The sequence below is a fragment of the Embiotoca jacksoni genome, unplaced genomic scaffold, assembly GCF_022577435.1.
Source record: "Embiotoca jacksoni isolate LCO1_2020_lvr unplaced genomic scaffold, fEmbJac1.0.p SCAF_9, whole genome shotgun sequence".
Taxonomy (NCBI): domain Eukaryota; kingdom Metazoa; phylum Chordata; class Actinopteri; family Embiotocidae; genus Embiotoca; species Embiotoca jacksoni.
This window is the reverse complement of record NW_027185447.1, coordinates 17,810,984-17,834,282: the sequence shown is the minus strand read 5'-3', so window position 1 is coordinate 17,834,282 and position 23,299 is coordinate 17,810,984. Positions and strand designations below refer to the sequence as shown.

The 23,299-nt window shown below is 40.9% G+C and overlaps 1 protein-coding gene across 3 annotated transcripts; it reads right to left on the bottom strand.

Moving 5' to 3' along the window:
- Nucleotides 1-501: 501 nt before the first annotated feature.
- On the bottom strand, nt 502-23,299 carry frmd4bb (FERM domain containing 4Bb). Of its 3 annotated transcripts, XM_069141337.1 has the most exons (24): nt 23,111-23,299; nt 14,186-14,251; nt 13,030-13,124; nt 12,762-12,854; nt 12,485-12,569; nt 12,070-12,126; nt 11,953-11,975; nt 11,141-11,224; nt 10,783-10,848; nt 10,406-10,463; nt 10,235-10,321; nt 8,701-8,777; nt 8,363-8,501; nt 8,135-8,276; nt 7,735-7,868; nt 7,411-7,527; nt 6,563-6,791; nt 6,419-6,472; nt 6,120-6,270; nt 5,745-5,912; nt 4,742-5,526; nt 3,548-3,686; nt 3,062-3,181; nt 502-1,768 (listed from the first exon to the last, which is right to left on the bottom strand). In XM_069141337.1, the coding sequence occupies exons 2-23, from the start codon at nt 14,249-14,251 to the stop codon at nt 3,064-3,066; spliced, it is 2,967 nt and encodes a 988-aa protein (XP_068997438.1). In that variant the 5' UTR covers nt 23,111-23,299; the 3' UTR covers nt 502-1,768; nt 3,062-3,063. The 3 variants fall into 3 exon arrangements, with proteins under 3 accessions (XP_068997438.1, XP_068997439.1, XP_068997440.1); XM_069141338.1 differs by lacking the exon at nt 3,062-3,181; XM_069141339.1 differs by lacking the exon at nt 5,745-5,912.

Below are 23,299 nucleotides of genomic sequence, written 5' to 3'. Positions count from 1 at the left end.
TTAATCATAGTGCATGTTGTACACTGGTTAGCCATCAAATTAAAATCACAGACAGGTGAAGCATTATATATGCTACCCGCCCAACAATAAATCCTCACTTCATAAGGATTAAAATATTAAGGTGCTATTCAACTGAATTGAGAGAGGTGCTAATTTATCTTAGTGGTAAGTTTGGAGACTGTTGAACTGTTTGGGTTTATACCGAGATGTGATCCTCATATTTTGTCCCTGCCATTTAAATACATTGGGTTGACAAAATGATCAGGAACAGCTCCCAGTGTAAACCAGTGTAGTTCAACAGCACCACAAATTGCAGCCTCTTAAAGGATCATTTAAATAAATCTCAACTCTCTCAATCAGATTGAATAACAATTTAATTAAACATTATAAATCATATGAAGGGTGGATTCATTGCTGGGCTGTTCTATTATAATTAATACTTCACTCGCCAGTGGTTTTAATGTTGTGACTGATTGGTGTGTTTGTCAAAGCGTAAAACAATTGTGGTTGAACTGTTATGTTTTTATTTTCTGGCATTGAAAACTGCTAAACAGATTTACAGATGAATCAAATGCAATACAAGGTGTTAATTGAGCTTGAAAGGTGTTGGTAGTTGGCAGACTTTGGTAACTTCGGATGGGGCCAAACTGTTTTGTTTTTCCCAATCTTTAAGCTAGTTTAAGCAAACTATTCTCATTCAATGGATAGATATGAGAATGGTATCGATCTTCCCATCACACTTTCAGCAAATAAGAAATCTTGATTCCCCAAAATGTCAAACTATTCCTTTAAGGTTTATTTATCATCTTAATAACAGACCCTGATTGGTTATTTACCAACTGCACAAGACTCTTAAAGAAAGTGACAACAGCCATCTATGTGTCACACATACATTTATTCACCTCTTTGTTCCCAGTGGAAAATATTTTATGACATCTAACTACAACATAGAACTACACACTGACTGTACAAATAAGTGGGAAAACAAACAATGAGACGTGGATATGTTTTTGTCTTTTTTTATGGCAGTGATCTTCTGTTAATATAAAAAAGACTGAAGTTTTTATAAAAAGAAAAAAGAAAAATCAATTTTCTCACCATGCATTTAAAAACACATTACTGCACCAACAAAGACAAATGGGTCTATAAACAATATTGACATAATACATTCTGATTAAAAAAATGAAGAAATCAAAATGTATGCAATACACAACCTGCTCTAATGATGATCAAATCAGCTCTCGTCATGTCACATTTATGAACATGTTCAAAGCTTTGTTTTGTTTAAGATTTTTTTTTTTTTTGTCATACTTTACTGAGATGAAAGTGGTGATTGATTTTTATTCTATAAACTACTGTTTTGTATAAGGCAGTAGCTAGTTCCTGTTAAAATACATGGAGTTGGATTCAGTAAAAACACAAGTTGCCTCTTTTTTCTTATCCTAATACACAATAGGGTTTAAATCCAGTGTGGTTGTGCAACATCTTAAAGTTCCTTGACACATTCTCATTTGCCTGTACAATTCATCCAATCCAAGGCACATGGGAAAGTCATTCAAGAGTGTCGTCACTGTGTTCACAGCTCACTTTAACATGAGGACAGCATCCACCTCTGCGCCAAAACCTAAAGAAACAGAATATTTCCAAAGACGGGGTTCGTGTTTCAACTTCATTCCCTTCATGTGCTGCTGGCCATGGCTCTGTTTGTGCCAAAGTTTGGTTTGGTCCTCTTCAGTGGATGCTCGTGTAGCTTCCATCCAGGTGAAATCTGTACAGGCAAAAGGATACGTCAAGTAAAATGTAGGTCAGCTGTCTGCGCACAAGAAACTCATGAGTGGAATTTGAAATACAACTGAGGGATAAGAATGGAAATGCAATACACCAAAACGTCCAAAGTATTTTGTGAATGCATTCAACATGATCAGTGCTTCATGGGGTAAATGGAAATGTCTTACTTTTCACTCTACCAAAATAACTTTAAGGATGGCAAAAACGTGTTGGTTGGTCTGTCACTTTTGTCCAAACCAAAATATTTGAATAATAATATATAATGATTGAATGGACTGCTGTGTAATTTGGGTCAGACATTCATTATCCCATGAGAATGAGGCCTACCACCTTTAGTACATTGCTTTGGTAATACTCCGTGTCCAACATCAGGTCACAATTTCGATTTGTCTGATACTTTGTTCTTATGCCAGTATCAGACTACAGGGTATTTTTGTCTTTCTTGATTGGAATTATCTCAGATTACGCAATCAAAGTGCCATAGATTCTTGCAGTGTGTTTGTCAGGAGACCAGTACCAGTACAAGAATGACACGGACCAATCATCGTTCGTGCATGAGTTTCTGTGTCATCAAGAAGTTGTCCATGATGGCCACAGAAGCACCATGTATGATGCTAGTGGCCATTTTGCCATGTTTACAAATGCATGCCAAATGCTCTGTCATCCTATTGTCCAACGTCAAGGAATACATTGTAGAATCTGTCAATACAGGCAGGTGAAAGCACACAAATTCGGACATGCTAGACTTTTCGTCCCGCACACCGCATTGCTTTTCTTGAATTATGTCACACTACAAGGCCTGTTTGTCGTTCCGGATGTTCATATTTGTGCCTGACACTGGAAATTTGTCGGCGAAGACATAATCGGGTCAAAATCAGGCTTAATTAGTCTCAGCCTGACAATAGCTGTACTTTGTGGTGGGTGAAATCAGCCAATTTAGATGGCGAAGATGGTAAACATCAGCAGCATGTTAGCATGCTGAAATTGGCATTGCAAAGCATGAATGTGTCTGATTATAGCCTTATAGAGCCACTAATGTTGCTGTAGAGTCCCGGTTTAAGTCTTTGTCCTAATGCATGTCCAGATTATCATTATATTGACTGATGCATTTTTTTGTAAACACAAAGATGCTGTGCCAAACAGAAACAAAAAAAACACCAAACTATGATGTGAAAAAATAAGCTCTATAGGGAGTAACACACGAATGAAGATAGGATGTGAAAATAGAGATGACTGGTACCACGACACAGAATCCCGATGGGTTCGGTCTCACCCTTAAGTGCTAGAATTGTTGTCTGATGGTTCATCTGTACTAGTGGCCTCTGCGCCAACCACATCTACCGACTCAGATTTTTTAGGCATTGTGTCAGACTCTTTGTTTTCTGGAGAAACTCTGGACACATGAGGATTAATCATGAGTCAAGGAATGAAGGAGAGGAGAGAGAAAGAGAGACGGTCCTTGTGAGTGCATTTTCTTTAAAAAAAAAAAAAAAGGTTTTAAAGAAGAATAGTTTTAGATTAAGCCAGGCAGAATAGAAGCAAAAGATAAAACCTCCTTTTTAAAAGACAGAAAAATACATGTCCAGATACAGAACAGAGGAGAAACATACCACGAGCATTTAATTGTAAAAGTAGCAGTCTGCCTTTTATTTAAAGTCCGGTTATTATTCAACTGAGCAGCCGCGATTGTCTGAGCGTGACTGACTTCTGTTTGATTTGGCGGCTCCACTGTGGAGACTCAGTGAAATGCAGCACTCACCTGGTGTGTGTGGGACTGCGGTTGTAGAGAGCTGCTGGAGCTCCAGTATGAGGGTACTGAGGTGTGTCGGGTGTATCAAACTCGGTCAGGCCAACTGCCAGCTGGTTGCGCCAGTTCCCTGCGCTCTCCACTGAGGACACTGAAAACACGAGAAAAGCAAAAACACTCGGCTAATGTTGCAGTGTCACTCAGTAGTGATTGTTGTTATTGTAAACACTGTAAAGTTCAGCTTCACGTCACGACTGCAAAACAAACCATTACCCCTCTCGTGATATACCCGCTTGTTATTAGAGTGCTGTTACTGCCACTTTACATGGAAACGTCACAATTTTAAGATATAGACCTAAAAACTGGAAAACATTTGAATTGTTCTGGACTTTTAAGGACCAAAACATTTTTTTTTTTTTTTAAATAGTTTATCAGATATTTTGGACCACTATATTAGAATTTAACTTTCAATACCAATTTTAAAAATTACTACAATTTTCTTTCACTTTGGAATCAGAGTGTGCACTTAATGTATCACTATTACTTTCAATGAAAATACTTTAAATTCCTACTCATAACAATAAAAATGACTACCAACAGCTACATTTGTTTATATGGATTATATCATTATGTTATCGAGTAATGTTATAAAAGTAATGAATACAAATTATTCAATGTGAAGCAGACACAACATTTTTTAAACCAGACAGTTGTTTATAAGTTTATAAAAAGTACTTTTATAACAGCTGTAAGGGTCCATAAATGTTCTTAAAAACAATATACCCTTAAGTATTTATCTTTCTGAAAACAAATTTGCTTCAGTGTGTGACTAATTGCTGTGTGCCTTTGGGATTGTAATATTGATACATTAGACCCACATATTGGGTTAATTTTCTCCCACATATCTATTACTGGCATCCTTAATATGGTTTAGACACAGCACATGAAAATCTTCCTCTGAAATACACAAATTGTTGTGGGTGGGAAATCCCATGGAAATGAAATAGCATCCCAGACGCTCCCTACATTACTGAATATAAACAGACCGGTTGGCTTCTAATTGTATTTTCAATGTAATTAAGAGCAAATCGCAGCCTCTTGTGAGTGTGTCTAACCCTAAACTAGAGAGGACACAAACAGATTTTATGAAATGATAGTTTCCTTTCTGCGGCAATTAATTTGAGCGCTCGTAGAAAATGATCAAACCTGAGGAGAAAGAGGTGGTCCGGCTCGAGTGGCTGAAGGCCGCTGGCATGGTTTGGTAGCCCAGGCTGAGCTGAGAGCCGCTGTCAAAGTCATAAGCAGCCAGCAGGCCCCTCCCTCCCTCCCTGTGGCCTCTGCTCCGATGGTACCAGCCTCTCAGATGCTCTGCCACCATGGCCTTCTGCATGTTCTTGGCCAGCAGCTCGTTTCTGGGCCCCTCTCTGCTCCGCGGAGGCCTCACCGTTGCGTAAGGATTCTGAGAAAGACTATCCGCCCCATCGCTGCTGTAATGCCTGAATCTGTCGTGTCCGTGGTAGCCGTTCATTTGGTAGGACGGGTTGACGTTGTAGTGGCCTTCGACGTCATTCTCATACACGTAGGCACCATTAGCGTAAGGCTCCATGTCCGGGCAGGGGTAGCCGGCAACATAGTAGGCACTGGGTGCATAGTGTGTTGAGGTCTCGCATGAATAACTACAACCAGAATGGTGCTGGACTAAGTTGGGCATGCTCCCGGTGTTCCCATACACTTCCACTTTCCTGTGGAGACGATGCATGGTTGAGGTACGGGAGTCCAGCGTACTGTAGTGGGAGTTGGCTGCCCCGCAGTAGTCCAGACTGGACTGGCTGGTGTAGGAGGAGCAGTCCTCCAACACCTCTGTGCTGTTGCTGCGGTGGGCTGGTGACAAGATAAAGACAGGCTTCTCTGAGTCTGTGTCTTTCCTGAGCCGAGGCTGAGACTCCAGACTTCCACTGCGATGCCTGAAACAATGAGAAGACCCCTCCGACCTGGGAAAAGGACACAACTATAAATCTGTTTCTGAAGAGAACAAAGTCAGTTATGGGATAGTATTTCTGGATAATCAGTTCAAATAAAGGATAGGATTTTTAAATTAGAGCTTTGGGTAAGGTTGGGGGTTAGGAGAGATGCAGGGATTTGGTTGGAAGAAGTTGCTGGGGAGAGGGATAGACACTGTGTTGGCAGTGCTGGGAAACAGAAATCACACCTGAGCTGGCTGCTGCTGTAGGCATTGCGGGTCATAACCGGGGTGGGAGGCATGCTGCGTGGATCTCTAGGAGGTCTGGGAAGGGTTTTATAGGGACTACTGTGGGTTGAGGAGACCTCTCTTGGATTCTGGTAGTAATGGGAACCCTCTTGGCCATCAAAAGCTAATCTAAAAGGGTTCGACATTAGAAGAGGATCAAAAAACAAAAAAAGGGATAAGATGTGAGGAGAGGGATGAGGCCGCAAACATGACACGACAAACGTTGCAGTGCTCCGCCAATACATTATATTGTATTATATTGTGAAACAAGTTATACTTAACTCTCAGTGTCATGCAAACAACAAATAGTTTGGGGCAGAATATTGGTTTCCCCACCTGCTGTGGTTCTTGTTGTGGTGATTATTTTCCCGTGGAGATCCCTGTCTCTCCACATCATATTCTGGTCCCAGCGATCGCATCGGACTGAGCTGTGGGGAACCTTGGACCGAGCGGGACCGTGGCCTTTGTCCGGCACTGTCTGAGTCATCTGAATACAGATACAGTGAAAATACTGGCACTCTTTTTTTCTTTTTTTTTTCTTCCCTTCTTCTTTTTAAAATTTCAAATATTCACAAGAATCGATGTAACAGCAGGTCCAGTGATTTTAGCGCACCAGAACGTGTGTTGTGACTCACCATCATCCAGAGGGAGACTAGACAGAGAGCTGCAGTCTGAACGGATGAGTTCATCTGGAAAAAGAGCAAAAAATCTCTACGTATACGGTGTCTGGATCTAAATGATTAATGTTGTAACACACTGTAGGTCAGCTTGCACCGCACCTGCGATGATCACCGAGGCCCGCTGCGTGGGCTTTTTTCCCTTCTTGATTCTGTACTGGTTCATCTCGTCCTCGATCTGCTGGAGTTTGTGCATCGCATCCAGACAGTTTCTCCTCCTCTTCTTCTTGACTGTTTTGCACAGTTCTGGCTCGTTTGCGAGCTTCTTCGCCGCCTCCACAATCTTTTGCTGAAGAGCAAATCTGCTTTCCAGGTTCCTCAGGAAGGGATCCTGCACAAATCACAAGAAGCAGCCCAGAGACAACGATAAGTAACAAGCATTCAGCAGGTGCTTGTTTGTAAATCAGATGATTTATTATTGTCAAATGATTCCACTATTTACTTAATATCTGTTATAAAATAGATTTAGTGTTATTACGCAGTGGATCTTAAAGAATTTTTTCTTGAATAAGCAGTACATGTAATACTGTCATATCCTGCAAATTACTGAGTGCGCTTCCTGCAAGGCTGGCAATATCTTGTATTTTTCTCGGTTTTAACAAATCCCATGAAAAGTTTATAACCAACAGTGGGATTGTGTGTCAGTACTGTGGCTCTCACTCATAGCCCCATTTATTCCTGCAAAAGACGTCAATCAAGCTTAAATAATTATGCGAAACAGTTTTTAGCTAATGTTACTATAACGAGAGAAAATCGTGCATTTTTCCGGGACTATTTTTAGCCATATTTGTATTAGCTGATTTGATACACTGAAATATTTGCAGCACCAGAACAGAGTATGAAAGATCAACTAATATAAACAATAGCAACCAAGTTCATACTGCTTTCAAACAGTGTTAATGAAATAAGACTTGTTGCATTTGATTAAAGTGCACCAGTTAAATTCAGACCTCATTGTAGGGGAAAAGGTCATCCAACTTGAAAGTGGTGCCAACTCGTCGTCTGACCTGTGGTGGTCTTTCCCCTGAAGAGAGGGGATACTCTTTGGGAAGCTTGCCAGTGAGCTCCTGAAAGCACAAAACAACAAGTCCCCTGGACACTTAGATGAACTGACAGTAACAGCAGAGACGATCAATCCGGCTGCCGTACAGCAGCACGGTTTGATGAAGCGAGCTCAGCACACTGAATGTGGCTGCAGAGAAGAAATTACTTGTATGTGCCTCGCGAAATATTGCAGCCGTGCAGAAGAACTGTAACACAAAACGATTTCTCACCGCCTCTCTCATGCAGATCTTCTTCAGCTCTTTCGTTTTCTTGGCCAAAATATCTTGGATCTCCTGCTCTTTTTTTCTCAGCTCGGAGAGTTTTTCTTTCTTCTGCTCCTCGCTCATTTCAGAATCGGCAGAACCTGCAAACACAGAACTCTCGTCTCGTACGTTTTTGCCATCATAGCATGTCATACCCTTATATGTAAAAATCACACCCATTGCACAATACTGTAAGTGATATCATGCCGAGCCGACTATTCAACATGTCACCTTGAATTTTGAATTCTCAAACGGCAGAGCGTTTATGTTCCAGACCTTAGTCTGGCACTTATGAGCACAAATCTGAAATAACGATAAAAACACACAAACAACTGAATAAAATGAAACACGTTGTAATGTAACCAACCTGTAGACACCAGGCTCCCATTGCTGGCCCTTATTAAGTTATTCTTCAGGCCTACATCTCCCAGTTTGTTTATTTTCGCCCCTCCATGCTCTGTGAGCTCCATGGCGATTTCTTCCAAACTCCTTGCTGTTCCTAGTTTTGCCTAAAAGAATAAAGAATATAATATAATATATCAATAACTCAGTATCAGGTTAAAAGAACAAATAGTGACTCTTAGCTGATACTTACTTTACTTTGCTTTCTGTCCAGGTAGAACTGGTGCTGGCTTATCGCCATGACCCAAATGGTCTTGATCAAAGAATGGCTGGCATACCACGTGTGGATGAGAAGGCCTGTCTGCCCAAAGGTACGTTTGGTTACTGCTCTCCTGTATAAACCAAAAAATATCTGAGTGTGAGTTTTTAATCCCAGTTCAAATAAAAGCTGCGGTGAGGTGGATGATCTCTGTAGATAAATGCTGACAAACTGGAAAAGTTAGAGGCTAAACAATAAATAATCCACTTGTACAAATAGCCATTTTAAGAGATACAACATGTGCCTGTGTAGGGATCTCCCCTGCTGCTCACCTGTGTGGATCATTAACTTCTACAGCAAATTTCTTCTCCCGGAAGTACAAGTTTTCCAGCTGCTTCCACTGGTAAAGCTGGAGGCAAAAAAAAAAAAAAAAAAAAAAAACATCGCAAAACCAACTGATGAATGGTTGTATAACGCCTGAAATAAATGGCTTTAAAATGTGCCCATTTGTGCCTTCACACCTGTGGATTATTGATGCATTAATTTTAAAACCATGTGGAACACCATAACCATGAACATCATGACTGACCTCAAATAAACTATTAGAAAAGAAACATTGTGGCACAGGTGCTCGGGCGAGTCCTTTTTACCCACAGTCATTAAAAAGCCAGACTGTAACATGAACTGTCATTACAGTCTGAGGCTGCCCGGCATGCCAAGTCTGCAATAATGCAGGTGTTGGAGAGAGACCAATGCCATTACACGAAGACTCATCGCCGTGTGCAACACTTTCCGTGGCTCATCATCACGCCCATCCCCCTCCCATCGCCCAGGTGCTCTCTGACAGCAGCCACATACGAACAATCTATTTGGGTCACTGACTCACTGCATGTCTGGATGAGATCCTTATGAGACACAAACACTTAAAAAGACAACACGCTGAAAATAATATGACATGTTCAGCAACAAGTATGGTGAGACTAGGTGGATGTTTCACTTGAAAAACATAATTTCACAAACAGATTAATCTTTTAATTGACATACAAATGAGTGAATTCCTAAAGAAAAAATAAAAGATCCAAATCTACCTGCAGTATTCCCTCCAAAGATGAACAGACAAAGAGGTGTAGAATCCAGTCTTAATGGACGTTCAGTTTGTTAAGTTATTAAATCCTCCCTGGGTTTGCTGTCAAAGCAAACACATACTTTGTTCTCTCTCGTGTCAGTTCCTGACTTGTCTCCTCAGGTATTCTCAGAAAAAGCAGTGATAACGCCCAAATCCAGCCCCTTTCCCTTTGACATCACCGGCTCACTCCCTGCACTCCTCTCCCAAAACATACAGCTGACTGCTTGCACAACATTAGACGGCGGCAGGCGGAGATGTACGACTACGGGGCTTCAACTGGAAGATAGAGCTGGTGAATTGTTCCGAGACATCACCTTCTATAACAGCTCCGTGCTGCATGTCTGAGTGGACAACATAGCTGACAGATCACTCGATATGGGTGTTTCTCCTGTCAACTCAAAAGCTAAAACAATACCAATGAAACAAGAAAAGCACGTTCACACAGTGTGGATGATTTCCCAGCACTTTATCCAAAACCTACCATCACACAAACTGACACAATTCTCTAAACGGAGGTTTTGCTCTGGTTTTTCAAGTCTGGCCTCGTCTGCTGTAAGCCTGCCGCTGAAGTGGAGTGAAATAGATGATGCATGAATCAAAGCTGGTGAATCACTACACTACATGTGCAGCACCAGCAGTCGTTAGCCATGCCTCGTGCTATCGTGTTCACAGTTGGATTAGTGAAGCAGGGAAGAAGCAGCAGCAGCCATTTTAGAGTCGGAGGTGCAGGGAATATTTACCTTTCGAGGTTTTAATTTATCCTGCAGATCATACTGGCCGATGCCCTTATAGCTGATTCCAAGCCACCACGGGATCCCTTGTTTATCCTGTGAGGCAAGAGCACAGTGTGTACACTTGACTTGGTTCCAGGTGCAAGAGCAGTCACTTCCTATTAATCACAGAAGACCCACCTTAACTTCATAATAATGCACCCCGTACGTTGGCAATGATTCCACTAACGTCAGATACCTGGAAGGAAAAGATGTTTATTAAAACCACCAGCTTCTCTTTAACATCTGCAGGTGGTTTGCCTTTGAAATGTTAAAAGACATGAGGGGGAATTTGATATCTGTCCAGTGAATCACTGTGAGCGCACTGCAACTGAAGACGAGCTATTGATTTCTATCAGATGATGAGAAAAGGCGTGCCAAAGAGAGTGAGACAGGGCCAGAGGAAGGCTAATGGAGGTGAGAGGAAGATTAATTAATTTAAAGCTTAATCACATTCATCGTCTGTTTATTGGTGTTGAACAAATTGCAGCAAATACACATTTTCGGTCAATACTCACTGCACAATGGCCTGACCTCGGGAGACACCTTTCAGCTGCTTATATTGTTCAATAACTCGATCCTCACTGCAAAGTTACATAAGGAGGACAGGAGAAAATTAATTAGCTGTTGAAAAGGGTAAAAATAAAGTGTTTTCATTTATGTGATTAACTGATTTGTGGTAAAAGTAAAAAATATTTGTTTCTTTATACATTCCATTTCAATTAATTGCATATAAAAGTTTTGACTCGACCTGGACCAACATTTTGTCTTCACAGCTGCATTTGAAAGCTTAAGGCAAGCAGTCTACACGCCTGCATTACCCAAACGGCTTTAGTGCAGGAAAGACTTCAGGTAATCAATTTCCTGTAAGCGTACCAGTATGCAAGAGATGGGTGTTCCTTGAGTACTTTGGTGGGAAGAGTTGGTAACTTCTTCAAATCAGCTCGAGTGTTTTCATCACTGTAACAGAAACCAAAAACAGCTTTTGATGGTTGCATCGACGCTCTTGACGGGAAATCTGCAGTGTTGAGGTCATTAATTCAAACTAAATACTGGCTGGAATAGTTGGGAAATAAAGCCTCTTTTCCTTGACCTACAAGATATCAAATACTAAACTATAAAGTCCACAAAATAGTGGAACCAGCCTAGAAAATATTCACCATGTGTAGGTTTTGAAATCAGTCTGAGATTTCTCTGAGGTAAATCCCTCCAAAGTCCCACAGAAAACTCTGAGAATATAACCTCTGTGTTCTCCGTGCTCTGATGCAGACAACAGCCACGACAAAGAATTTATTGAAAAGAACAATGGTGTCTATATATTACTAAACCGTCGGCCGGCCAAAGCCAGGTGACACATGCACAAAGACCTGCAGTATTACTTCTGCCCACACCAACTATAATATCAAAAGCATGCTCTGTTCAACACAGCAGCAGTAATGGCTGCTGTCTGCGTTGTAAAGGCGTCTCTGCCCGGCAATACTTGGCCTCCATCATCACCGTGAGATTCATTAGTTGCCTGGTGCAAGCTTCTCATCACTCTGCGGTGAGCCTCACATAACACTGCTATTGATTTTTGTTGTCTACACTGGAGAAACAAGTGACCTATTGAATGTCTTCGTTAAAAGCTCACTATTAACTCTTCCTGCTGCTGTTAAATACTTCTTACCCAGCTGATAATGTGCTCTTACCTTGTGTAGTCTCCTTTAGCCTCCTGGTGATGAGGAAATAAAAAACACTCTTATTAGATGGCATACTTCTAGATGCGGCATCTAATGCATGTATAAGAGACTATTAAAAGCACTAACCTGCAAAGCGTTTGCAGCTAATTTGAAGACGTTCTCGCTTTCCACTTCGATAATCCCCTGAGAGACATAACAGATACACAGGATAGAAAATAAATAGGATGCAGAAAATGCGGTCTGTGGAGAGGGAAAGCTTTTCCCGATCCAAACTTAGAATCTTCTCTGTTGCCCCACTATAACCTCTCCAAATGAACCCTCGTGGTTTTTTTTTTCTCCTTTCTTATGCTGTCTGCTTTACATTCCAGCCAGCAGAGTAAGAAAAGTGTGCCCTGCAGCCACTGTCTGCAGCGCTGAGGTGCTGCAAGGGTCCAGAGACAGTGAATCATCAGGCAGCTGCTGAGGGGGGGAAAAAACAACAACCATAGCAGGATAGTTTTTCATTGCTTCAAACCACAGAAAAACAAGAGAGAACACTTACATTGTACACTGCTGATTTTGCATTCAGGTAGAATAACTCCACCGTTATGATGTCCTTAAGCTGCGTTATGTTTTCCAAATAAAACCTGCAAGAGGATAAAAGCAAATGCATACACAACACATTCAAGTTCAGAGGGAGATAACTTGTTATTACTGCGGGTGGAAAAAAACAAAAGTTATGAAATCCCTAGTTTTCACTAAACTGTCATGTTCTATGTTAACAAAGGAGTGCTCCCTGCTGGAGAGTCTGTGCTTTGCATGGACAGATGAATTATTACCTGACCAGAAAGTTGAGGGAAATGGCCCCGGGCTTCTTCGAAAAGTCATGTTCAAGAACTCTGCGGTCCATCTGCAACCATTTACACTGACCACTGCAAAGGCAAACAAACTGCAGCATCAGACAGATGCTTTTTTTTTTTCTGCAAACACACACACACACACACACACACACACACACACACACACACACACACACACACACACACACACACACACACACACAAATATTCACACCGCTGAAAAAAGTAAACAAAGTGATTTACATACTTGTCATCAAAAAATGCGAGTCCAAAGAATTCCTTCTCTTTGAGGTTGAAGTGGGAGGACACCAAGTCGAGGAGTTCGTACGACAGCAGCTTCGGCTGTATAGGGAAGATTTAGATTTAAACACCTGCTGTAATAAATATCCCAAGTAAAATAATCCAACCAATTTCCTGAGTGAATGTGTCAGACAGACGGAGATAAATCACTTTCCCTGTTGCTTCCTTCCCTTTTAAGAGAAGTGAAACTTAGAGGTCACTTAGAGAACAGAATGGCGCTGGAGTGAGAATATATGGATGTCGTCCAGGACAAATATCCAAGTCATTTTGCTAATAGCTGGTCTTCTTACTCATTAAACATGTAATAACTGACATTTTGCCCACGTGGGGACAGCATAAGCAAGTTGTGTACATGCCTTTGACATATTAAAAACATAGTAGGACTTTTACAAATCTAAAGAAAACCTTACATCCAAGCTCCTGCCCAACGAGTTCAAACAGTGCTGATGTGAATGGCATAAAAATATCTGTATTTCACAATATACAGAGTGTTTACATCTGTTATCTGGGGTGACATTTCAGCATTGGCCGGCCAAATGAATACAAAGTGGCCATGCTTTTTGGGCAGAGTGTGCCAACCACCGACTTCGGCTGAGAAGATCCCAGCAGAGCACTTTTCAGGAGGCTAACTTTAGGTTTAGCCCTATGCTACCTTGAATGGGGATAAAATAATTCAATCTTCTGGCACTTCTAGACTTTCTAAATGTTATTGAACCAAATGGATCAAATTCAGAGTCATTTTACAGGGGTTGTAATGCCTTTCATTTCATTCATCCACTGTTTTACAGATGCAACAGAAGTGACTCCACTTCCTGGCTACCTGAGTGATGTAAGTCATTCCCTCTTTTTTAACACTGATTTTATTCTCCATAAACCGAGGAGAGAAATATCTGCTCCTTCAGCTGCTAAATTATCCTCTATGTTTACTGGCTTGTCTTTGAGCGAAGCTGAAGGATGCTGAAACACATTCGTGACTAGATTTCGATCATGACCAGTAAGCCCTTTCGCATTTCACATCAGTAAGACAGATCACATAGTCCTTGGATCCATTGTCATTATAAGAAGTATTGATTATAGCAGCTTTGAGTCAGGAGCATTCATACCTGAACCAGCAGCTCGAGCTTCCTGTCATCCAGCAGCTGCACTTGACACAGTCTGCCCTCAGTCATCTGCCAAGAGGGAGACAAAAGAGGAAGGTCAAGGCTTGTGACACAGACACAGTTAGTCATAATCGAAGGGACTAAAAAAAAACCCAATGACATCAGGATCCTGTGTGTTAGTAATGTTTTTACCACTATGGCAGAACAGTACAGATAAAACCCAGAATTTGTGTTATAACTCTTCAAATATCTATGACTGTAATTGCAAAATTCAAAGTTGAGACAACACAAAGTTACAGTATTTACTAGTAACAAAAGGCCTTGGTGGTAAATGCAGTGACCCTTGTCGAGAGAAAAACACTGACGTTGTTAATGACAATATATCCATTGTATCAAGGATTTGTTGCCATAGTAACCAAAGGAGGGATTTCAGGTTCTTCCATTTTGAGCCTTTCACATTTAAGTTTTAGTCTGAGCCTTTCCAGCACAGTTTTCAGGCACATATACTTCACTTCAGTGTTTCACTTTCTTGCTACAAGTACTTTATACCCCTTCATTTAATATAGTTATCTGTCAGATCTATCATACTTTTTACTCTACTGCATTAAATTGATGGCTATAGTTGCTCATTACTTTGCAGATTCATATTTGACACAAATGCTTGCAATATATTGCATTGCTGCAAATTAAATGACTTAAGTTGAATTTGCTTCGCTTCCACCTGATATAGCCTTTAACTACTGCTCAGACATGATGGAACCACTACTGGAATTAAATATTATGATATAGCCTAACAACACTCACGTGAAGGCGTTTTTCTACAGAATGATTACTTTAAATACTTTGAATCTTCTTTCAGATCATTATTTTTTTTTTTACTTTTACTGAAGTAACATTTTGAAAAGAGGATTTTTATTTTTCATGGAGCAGGTTTACACTGTTGTTTTGCTACCTTTACCTCCAGTTAGTAAAATATTTCACGACTTCTTCCACCCCTGCTAATTTTCTCAGCTTTTCATCAAAAGAATAAAAACATCTAGATATCCGTTTTCAAACAGCATGCCACTCTTCGCTGAAGTAAGCCACGGCTTCATATCACGTTCTGACTAAACTCTGCTTCTCTGAAATCATCTCGTACTCGAACACAGGATGAGAAGAGAATTCTGTTTGTTTGCTTGTGCAAGATCATTTTCACCTCTTTGCTCTTTAAACAATTCTTCCTGTCAGGAAAAAATCAGGTTGACTTCCTAGGAAACACTGAAAGTACTGTACACTCGATAAATCAAATAGCCAGTAAAAGATGACAGATTGAGGTTGACCGTTTTTACAACAAAACCGGCTCACAAACTGAAAAAAAAAACAAAAACAGTAGATATATCCAACAGCCTCCTCGTTTGACAGAATGAGGCTGATCACAACTTCTAACACTTGGACTGAACCAAGCAGCTGCTGTACCTGGTAGACCTCTCCGGGGAGAGTGCAGACGTGGATGCATCCCTGACCAGATTTCATCCTTTAGTAAGCGTCTCGATCAAGACCATGAAATTGTTCGCTCTGACTGAGCAGAAACAGACGACCGGGATTAACGACAACTTTCTCCATCCTGTTTATTGAGCGACGGCTTATACAGAACGTGAAATAAACAGCTGACTTAATGAGGGCAGCCCGGCTCAGACTCAGACTCCTGACCACAGTTTCTTAATATGAACTTTACGGGTCAGAAAGGAAACACAAGTGGTTAAGGATGTCTATACTGTTTGCTAATGCAGTGTAATTTACTTTACCCCACCGTCTTTTCACCAGTGGGTTGTTCTGTGGCTGAATGGATTCAACTCTGGATATCAGGTTTCTCCTGCATCCTTTCTATTCTTTTTAGGTGAGTGATGTTATTGGATAATATTGGCAGGAGAAATTCCCATAAAGGTGACACAGACCATTTAAAAAAAAAGAAAAGGGCTTACGTTACACAATCTTCTCATTAATTTTTTTTCCCCACAGCACACTAATGAATGATTAAATAAATTGCCCTGCTTCCTGAATGGAAGGACACACCCAGTCACTCCGTTAGATTACGTCTTCCTCACTTTGTCATTTGCAGCTCCTGAATAATGTCTCTTTCTTGTCGCCACAGCTATAAATTCTCTTTGATGATCTTAATTAAAAGTGCACATTTAATAAATCTAATTATTGTGCCTGCTTTGGGACAATCACGAGAGTTTTATTACATTGATTTGAGCTTGATTTAGTTATGACTGCATCACAGTGGGGTCACGCTATTTGTCTCTGTAAGAAGCATGACTTTACTCCCTGCTGACATGTACAGTGAAGGCTCTGACCACTAGATGGTGCAGGGATTATTCTTTTTTTATGCGAGCAAGTTCACATGTTAAGAATAGCCGCTTAAATAAGCATGCACCACTTAGGGATTTTTATAAGCAGTTATTAGCTCAGCAGATGAGAGTCGTATTCAGTTGGGATGACTCGTACTTATGAAAAATAGATGAAGTGAGTGGGAGGAGGAGCCGTGATTTTTAGGAATCTACACCGTTAATCATTTCAGAGCTATAATCACTACAAGAGCTGCTATTTATATCTGCCCCAGGAATCCTGACCAACCCTGCAGTTTCTTAGTGGGGACACACAGAAGAGAGTTTTTATCAAACACAACTCGGACACAGATCAGTGCTGGCACCAGTTTAAAACTGCTTAATACAAAAGAATCTCACTTGCACACTGGTAATCATTTAAACCCTCATTTGACATTTCATGATGTATGCATCGGCGCTGGTGTATCTCATTATGACCCCGCAGACAGCTCTGAATGGTCAAACAAACACAACCTATTCAAGCTCAATAAAAGGCCAGCCTTGAACCCTGTGGGCTTCAGACAAACATTGAACCTTCATGTAGAAAAGGCATGGAGGAAATAGATGAAAGAACTGTCAATCTTTTTGTGTGTCTCTCCAGAGACTGGACAGGCGCTGGTTGAGTGTTGCGCTGCAGGGTGCAGGTTTGGCTCCAGAGCCTGAGGTTGGCATATAGACAGCTTGTTATACAGTACGTATGTGTACTACAATGAAGTATCCCGGTGGAGGCTTAGAGAAGGTGCAGATGTGGCCTCCTTCTTTTAAGCTGCTACAGCTGTTAACAAAGACTATGTTCATTGCAATAAGACAGAATGAGGAGATGTGAATCCTTCTTATGATGACAAAACATTAAAAAAAAATGAACACTTCTAATTTTCATTTTTATAATCTTGAAATGCTAAAAACTGAAAAATGTGAAGCTTGAAAGTTGCACAATAGAGTAACAGGAGAATTTCTCTGTCTCTTCAGTAAACTGGCTGTCAGTATTTATACGTCACGCTGGTTAAATGTCATGTCCAGACTGCCGCTCGTCTTATCTCAGTTTCCCGTTTTCATGCATTATTGATGAAGGCTGGTATCACACGCAAGACCGTGTCTGCTCTGTGCTTACATGCTCCTTTGAAGAAACCCAGTGCAATTGTAAAAACACAGATATAATTATACTCTGGACATTTTTCCAAACTATTGTTTTATTTTGAAATAAACTGTAGAAAATGATTAGGACAGAATTATGAAAGCAATAATTCAATTGCTTCCTTGATTCACTCAAGAATCTGAAATAAAATCTGCCTGTGAGTTTGGCTAAAAACAGACAGGGTTTGAGACATCCAACACCATGTGGTGGTGAAGGGAAGCACGTTTAGTTCTGTGTTTCCAGAACATGAGATCTTATAGTTCCTCTGCGATGGAATGATGATGTAGAAGAAGCAAATCCTTCTCTGTAGCTAAAGCAGACCTTTGTCACCTGAACCTAACTGGCAACACTTCAGAGACCTAACATGTAAACTGTACTGATTTTACACATGAAGTCTATATGCAAATCTTAGGGCTCACTACTATATTCGTGAAACTAGAATTACTGCCTCACGGTTGTATTCCTCCGCCAAGCAGTCCACGTCTGTCCTCACTCATGTAATATATGTTGCGAAAACTTTAAAGGAATCCTTGTATGTGTTCACATGCTTGGCCAATAAAAGTTGTAACCATGAAAGAAGATATTGCTTCGAATATGAATGTTGCTGCAAAGAAGTGTCAAACTCTAAAACATGAATGATTCACACACATCTTCAACTTGTTCTTCCATTTCATCCACGAGTCCAATTCAACGTTTGTGGGAAATATGAAGAAATTTCCTCGAGGTGTTTCTGAGATATTGCGTTCACGAGAATGGGACAGATAGATGGGGCGGACGTGAGGTAACAGCAACCTCAGCCTACGACCTTTGACCCTCAACATCTAATCACTTCATCCTTGAGTCAAAATGAATGTTTGCGCCAAATTTGAAGAAATTCCCTCAAGGCATTCTGCAAATGCCGCGGTCACGAGGCTGTGACGTACGGGCAGAAAACCCAAAAACATAATGCCTCTGGCTACGGCTGTCTCCAGCGTGGCGGCATAAAAATGTTGTAAAAAGCCTTTTATGGCTCAACAGAGAGACCTGTGTTAAGTCTGATGAAGTTTCTCGACTGCTTTCACTTAAGTCGGAGTCTGAAAACTTCCAAGTTAGAAATTGGAAAAAAAAAATCTCGTGGTGTGGAGTTAGTAAGAAGTGAGGTTGCCAGACCTCCGTAGCCGACTTCTGACCTTTGTTTGAGGCTACATTGGCCGCTGGTAGCATGTAACAGACCTGAATCTCCGACTGAACCATCAGCAGCTGTGTTACGTAGGCGTCAGGTTTTTACAGGGAAGGAAAAAAATTAAAAATAAATTTAAAAAAAACGTTATCTCTGGTTCGGCTGCATTGATTTGCTTCTTCTTCTTCTTTCAGACAATGTCGTAGGAGTGCTGAATGATGATAAATTGGGGAAGTAGCCAACTCTTGTGATAATGTCGCAGAAGGGCAGAAATGCAAAAATATACGTTTGTAAATGAATAAATTTGAGATAAGTAATTCGTTGTTTTGGTCTTATTATGGCAAAAAGCTCTTCACCCTTCTAAAGGAATCCCACTCAGAGGATGCTTAAAAAGTTGGTGTGTTAGTCCAAAAGTAATGCGCCCACACTAAATAAAACACCCAAAGTAAAACAACGCAGAGGAGCTGAAGAACAGAGCAAGAAGCTCTGGTTACAGGCAGTGGGCTAAAGGATACAGCAGCACAGGATTATCTCCTCAGCTCATATCTCATCATGACTCATGTTGTCAGCGGTCAAAAGGTATCTTTCTGCCGTCATCTCCGAGAGAACGCGTCTGAAATTCTTGAAACACAATGAGGCTCAGGATATTATGGAAAAATTAAAACCCAGAGGAAATAATAATGTTGTCTTTAAAACGCGGGACCTCTAATACAACAAGGACAGGCTGTATCTCGGTGGAGAGACTCGTGTGAATGATGTCATTATGCAGTACAAATTCCTATTTCTACCACAAAAAGGACGAACTCAGGGGCACCGGGAGATTGTGACATTTTTTTGTCTGGTGGCTGTCCTACAACTGCAAGCAGCAGCGTAGGCCGCATCATTTTATGAGTAGCCGTTGTGACAGCGGTGGTCAAATATGTAAATCTGTTTTTCTCTGTCGTTTGATAATTTTGGCGGCAGAGAAGCTAAATAAGTGCACACATGAGTACGGAGGCTGCGATGTTTTCACGTTCATCAAGGTTTCTATACCTTCTATATATTATTTTCAGAACTGGTACTTGAAAATCAGTTTCAGCTGCTTCAACTGACCTTGAGCGATTGTAGCTGTGTATTAGAAATAAGGAAAGCTACACAATCAAAGGATGGGCCTGCGTTTTTGTATTTTAGTAGAGTTTAAGTTTGGTTAAATCAGACCACTGCTTGAAATCTGAACAAAACTGTTTCAGTATTCACACAGAAATTTGAAATGTTAAAAAGGCCCAAAACAGTCGCAAAGAGGTTTTGCATAAGAAAAGCCTGAATTTAAGCTGCACAATGGTTGTTTGAGATATACACTAACAGCAGCGTGCTATCATGCTAACAATGATAGCACAAACATGCTGATGTTTAGCAGATGTAATGCGGCCTCGTATCACCCCAAAGTGTGTAACACAGCCATCAGTCCACTCTGAGAATAAGCGTCGGAATCACATTTTGTCTCGCCTAAGCGTGAAAAGTTAAAACATTTATGGACCAAAGAAGACAGTCATGTGACAAAGTACAATGAGTGGCAGAGTTTGCGCCGAAGCAAGAGGCGAGGGATGGTTGAATTGAACAAACAAAGGACTGCCACCTGGGAGACCTGGTGTCGAGTCCGTGAGGAAAGCAAAAGTTGACGCGTACCTAACCAAGTATTTTTGATGCCGAACCCTAACTCGTTGGTTTTGGTGCCTAAACTTTACCAAATTGCGACTGTCACATTTAACCCAAATCATGATCTTTTTGTAAACGTGACTCATGGTGCTTAAACCTAAAGACATCTTACTTGTCATGCCTAGACAAAACAAAGCATGACATTGACACGGTATCTGGTGTACTGGTTGTTTTTCACGCTTTGACTTGATATCATGTTACCTTACGTCTACCATCTCAGTTAATCATGTTACAATGCTCACATTAGTACAAGTGCAGTGAGGTCATATATAATGTATAATGCCATTTGCAGGTATTTGGTCTTTAAACAAAGTACTATACAAATTAAAATGAGATTACAATTCATCCTGAGGGGGACATGCATAAATGCACCAGAATTCATGGCAATCCATCTGATAGTTGTTGAGACATCGTAGTTTTAGATCAAACTGACGCAAGATAAGAACGACCAATGCTGCAATCCCAAGAATCTACCATTTATTTTTGTATTTAGTCCAAATCGGTCCAATGCAAGGTAATCTTCTTTTCTTTTCTTTTTTTTTTTTTTATCTTTAAAGACAAATGAATCCGGAAGTAACTCTACTTTTACACTACATTACATTTCATTTAGCTGATGCTTTTATCTAAAGCGACTTACAATAAGTGCATTTCAACCATGAGGGTACAAAACCCAGAACAACAGGAATAATTTATGATCCTGATCAGAGTTAGTATGAATACAAATACTCTGGTTAAAGATATCTTAAAAGCCCACAGCTGGCTAAATGCAGCAATTTAGTGTTTAAATGCCTTACTACCATAAAACAGGACTGCTTAAAAAATACACAGACTCCTCTATAAGCAGTGTGTGCTTGCAATTTTGGTAGCTTTGCCACCTTCACCCTTATTTGAAGGGTTTTAAAGCTGTCCTCCTGACAGTCCTGATATCACAAACTGCAGAGTTTCATTACAAAGTACTGCAGTGACTTTCTGCAGAGCTCAGGAACGTGGCACTGAGGCACGGACGTGAAGGGGTGGAGAAAATGGAACATGACCAAATTACATGATCCGGACGAAGAATCAGAGGGTCTGCAACCCTGTTAGGCTCCTCTTATCATAGGAATACGTAACGATGTATTTATTGTCATAAAAGCATACTGCATGTCAAAGACCAAATTATATTTTGAAGTGGATTCCTTCATCTATTAGTACTGATTTCCAGAACAGCCCTGCACATGAATAATACAAAGTTTGAATCCCAGGTTCTCACCTGCAGACCTTTTTCATCATCCTATTATATATATATCAGATTTAGTCTGTCTGTGTTAAGTATATGAAATCAGGATTACTTGGCTGTCCAAAAATAGATCTCTCCCTCTCTGTCTTTAGCACATTTCTCACAAAGTCCCAGGAGGCTTTCATTCCTAAATGGAAGGTTACCAACTGAATGCTGACACATTTCTCAGCAGCATCAACCAGACAGGAGCATCTCTGCTTGTAAGACTGACGAACCAGCGAGGGTGCTCATCAGAGAGTACTTTGAGGTGTGTGTCGAAGAAGCCGGTTTAAACAAGAAACTTGTCTTTCGTGACCCTTTGCCCTCTCACACAGTTTGTCAGAAATGCATACACAAAAAAAATCCAACTGTGGTGAGAGATGACACAGGACATCCTCTTCAACAAATAGGAAGAGCCATAAAGTTTCACGCTGGACATGTGTGTCACAGACGTGACCCTCCCGACAACAATTCCTGTTTACACTTTGCTTGAGGCTTTAAATACACCCACGCACATGTGTCTTCCTTCAACTCTGAGATAGCGTCAGTAGGTCAGTGTCAACCTCAGCAGCGCTCATCCTCGCAGAGTAAAAATAGAGACCTCCCAGAACAATAAATCCAAAAGAAGAAGGGAGAATAAGGTAACAGGATGTCTTGGCCTTTCTGTACAAACTGTAACAACTGTTCGAATGAATCATGACTAAAGGTGCTTGACCTGAGTCAAAAATCACATACATTAATTATTCCTTAAAACCACCACAAAATGGTCTAATAATAAAGAAATCCTTCGACAGGCATGATTCACAGTGCTGCAAAGGCTAAAGCGATGATTCATCCAGCATTTTTAATATTCACCAAGTCACACTTCCTACTCTGTAATTTAATGTAGCTTATTCTGCATGATACATTCAATTTAGTGCATCTTATAAATTACTTTTTTCAGAACTTAAACAACAACATTACACTAGAACATTTTTGCTTCATCCACTACAATCAGCAGGATGGCACACCTATAATCAGACCAGCCCACCAGGGCCAGTTTCCAGTGTGCAGGGAGAACAATGAATGTGCTACTGTACATGGGTGGTTTCCACCTGAGTCCCATGACTAGACAGATGTGTCAAACAATACCACACTCCTCCTTGTTCTACTGAGGAAACACAGCAGTCGGTGCTGAGAGCCAAACCCACGCGGTTTGTAATTTTCATTGATGCTCCCTCTTTGGATCACATGAATGCATGACTCGGTCTACTTTGTCTCTGCACAGCTCGCAGAGGCGCGTTGAATCTTCTCCATCACGCCGCACACACCGCCTTACCTTTGCGCTCCGTATATCCCGCTTTAGGTATTAATAAGGAAGAGCCTCCGCTGCATATTGATCAGCCTCGTTCAGCTTTCTCCGCGGCCGCTTTTGCTGGGGAGGGGAGCCGCCGTGCAGCCGCTGTCCATGTTCATCCTCCGGTGCTACTGTAGCGCGCACACTCGCCTCGTATTGAGCCACACTCAC

What these genes read in the sequence shown, in the direction of transcription:
- frmd4bb (XM_069141337.1), bottom strand. Translation starts at nt 14,251, where the DNA reads ATGACTGAGGGCAGACTGTGTCAAGTGCAGCTGCTGGATGACAGGAAG. An exon ending in ACCTTTTCCCCTACAATGAG is followed by an intron (nt 6,792 to 7,410) that starts GTCTGAATTTAA and finishes TGATTTGTGCAG; the next exon opens with GATCCCTTCCTGAGGAACCT. An exon ending in TAGTCTCCCTCTGGATGATG is followed by an intron (nt 6,271 to 6,418) that starts GTGAGTCACAAC and finishes ATCTGTATTCAG; the next exon opens with ATGACTCAGACAGTGCCGGA.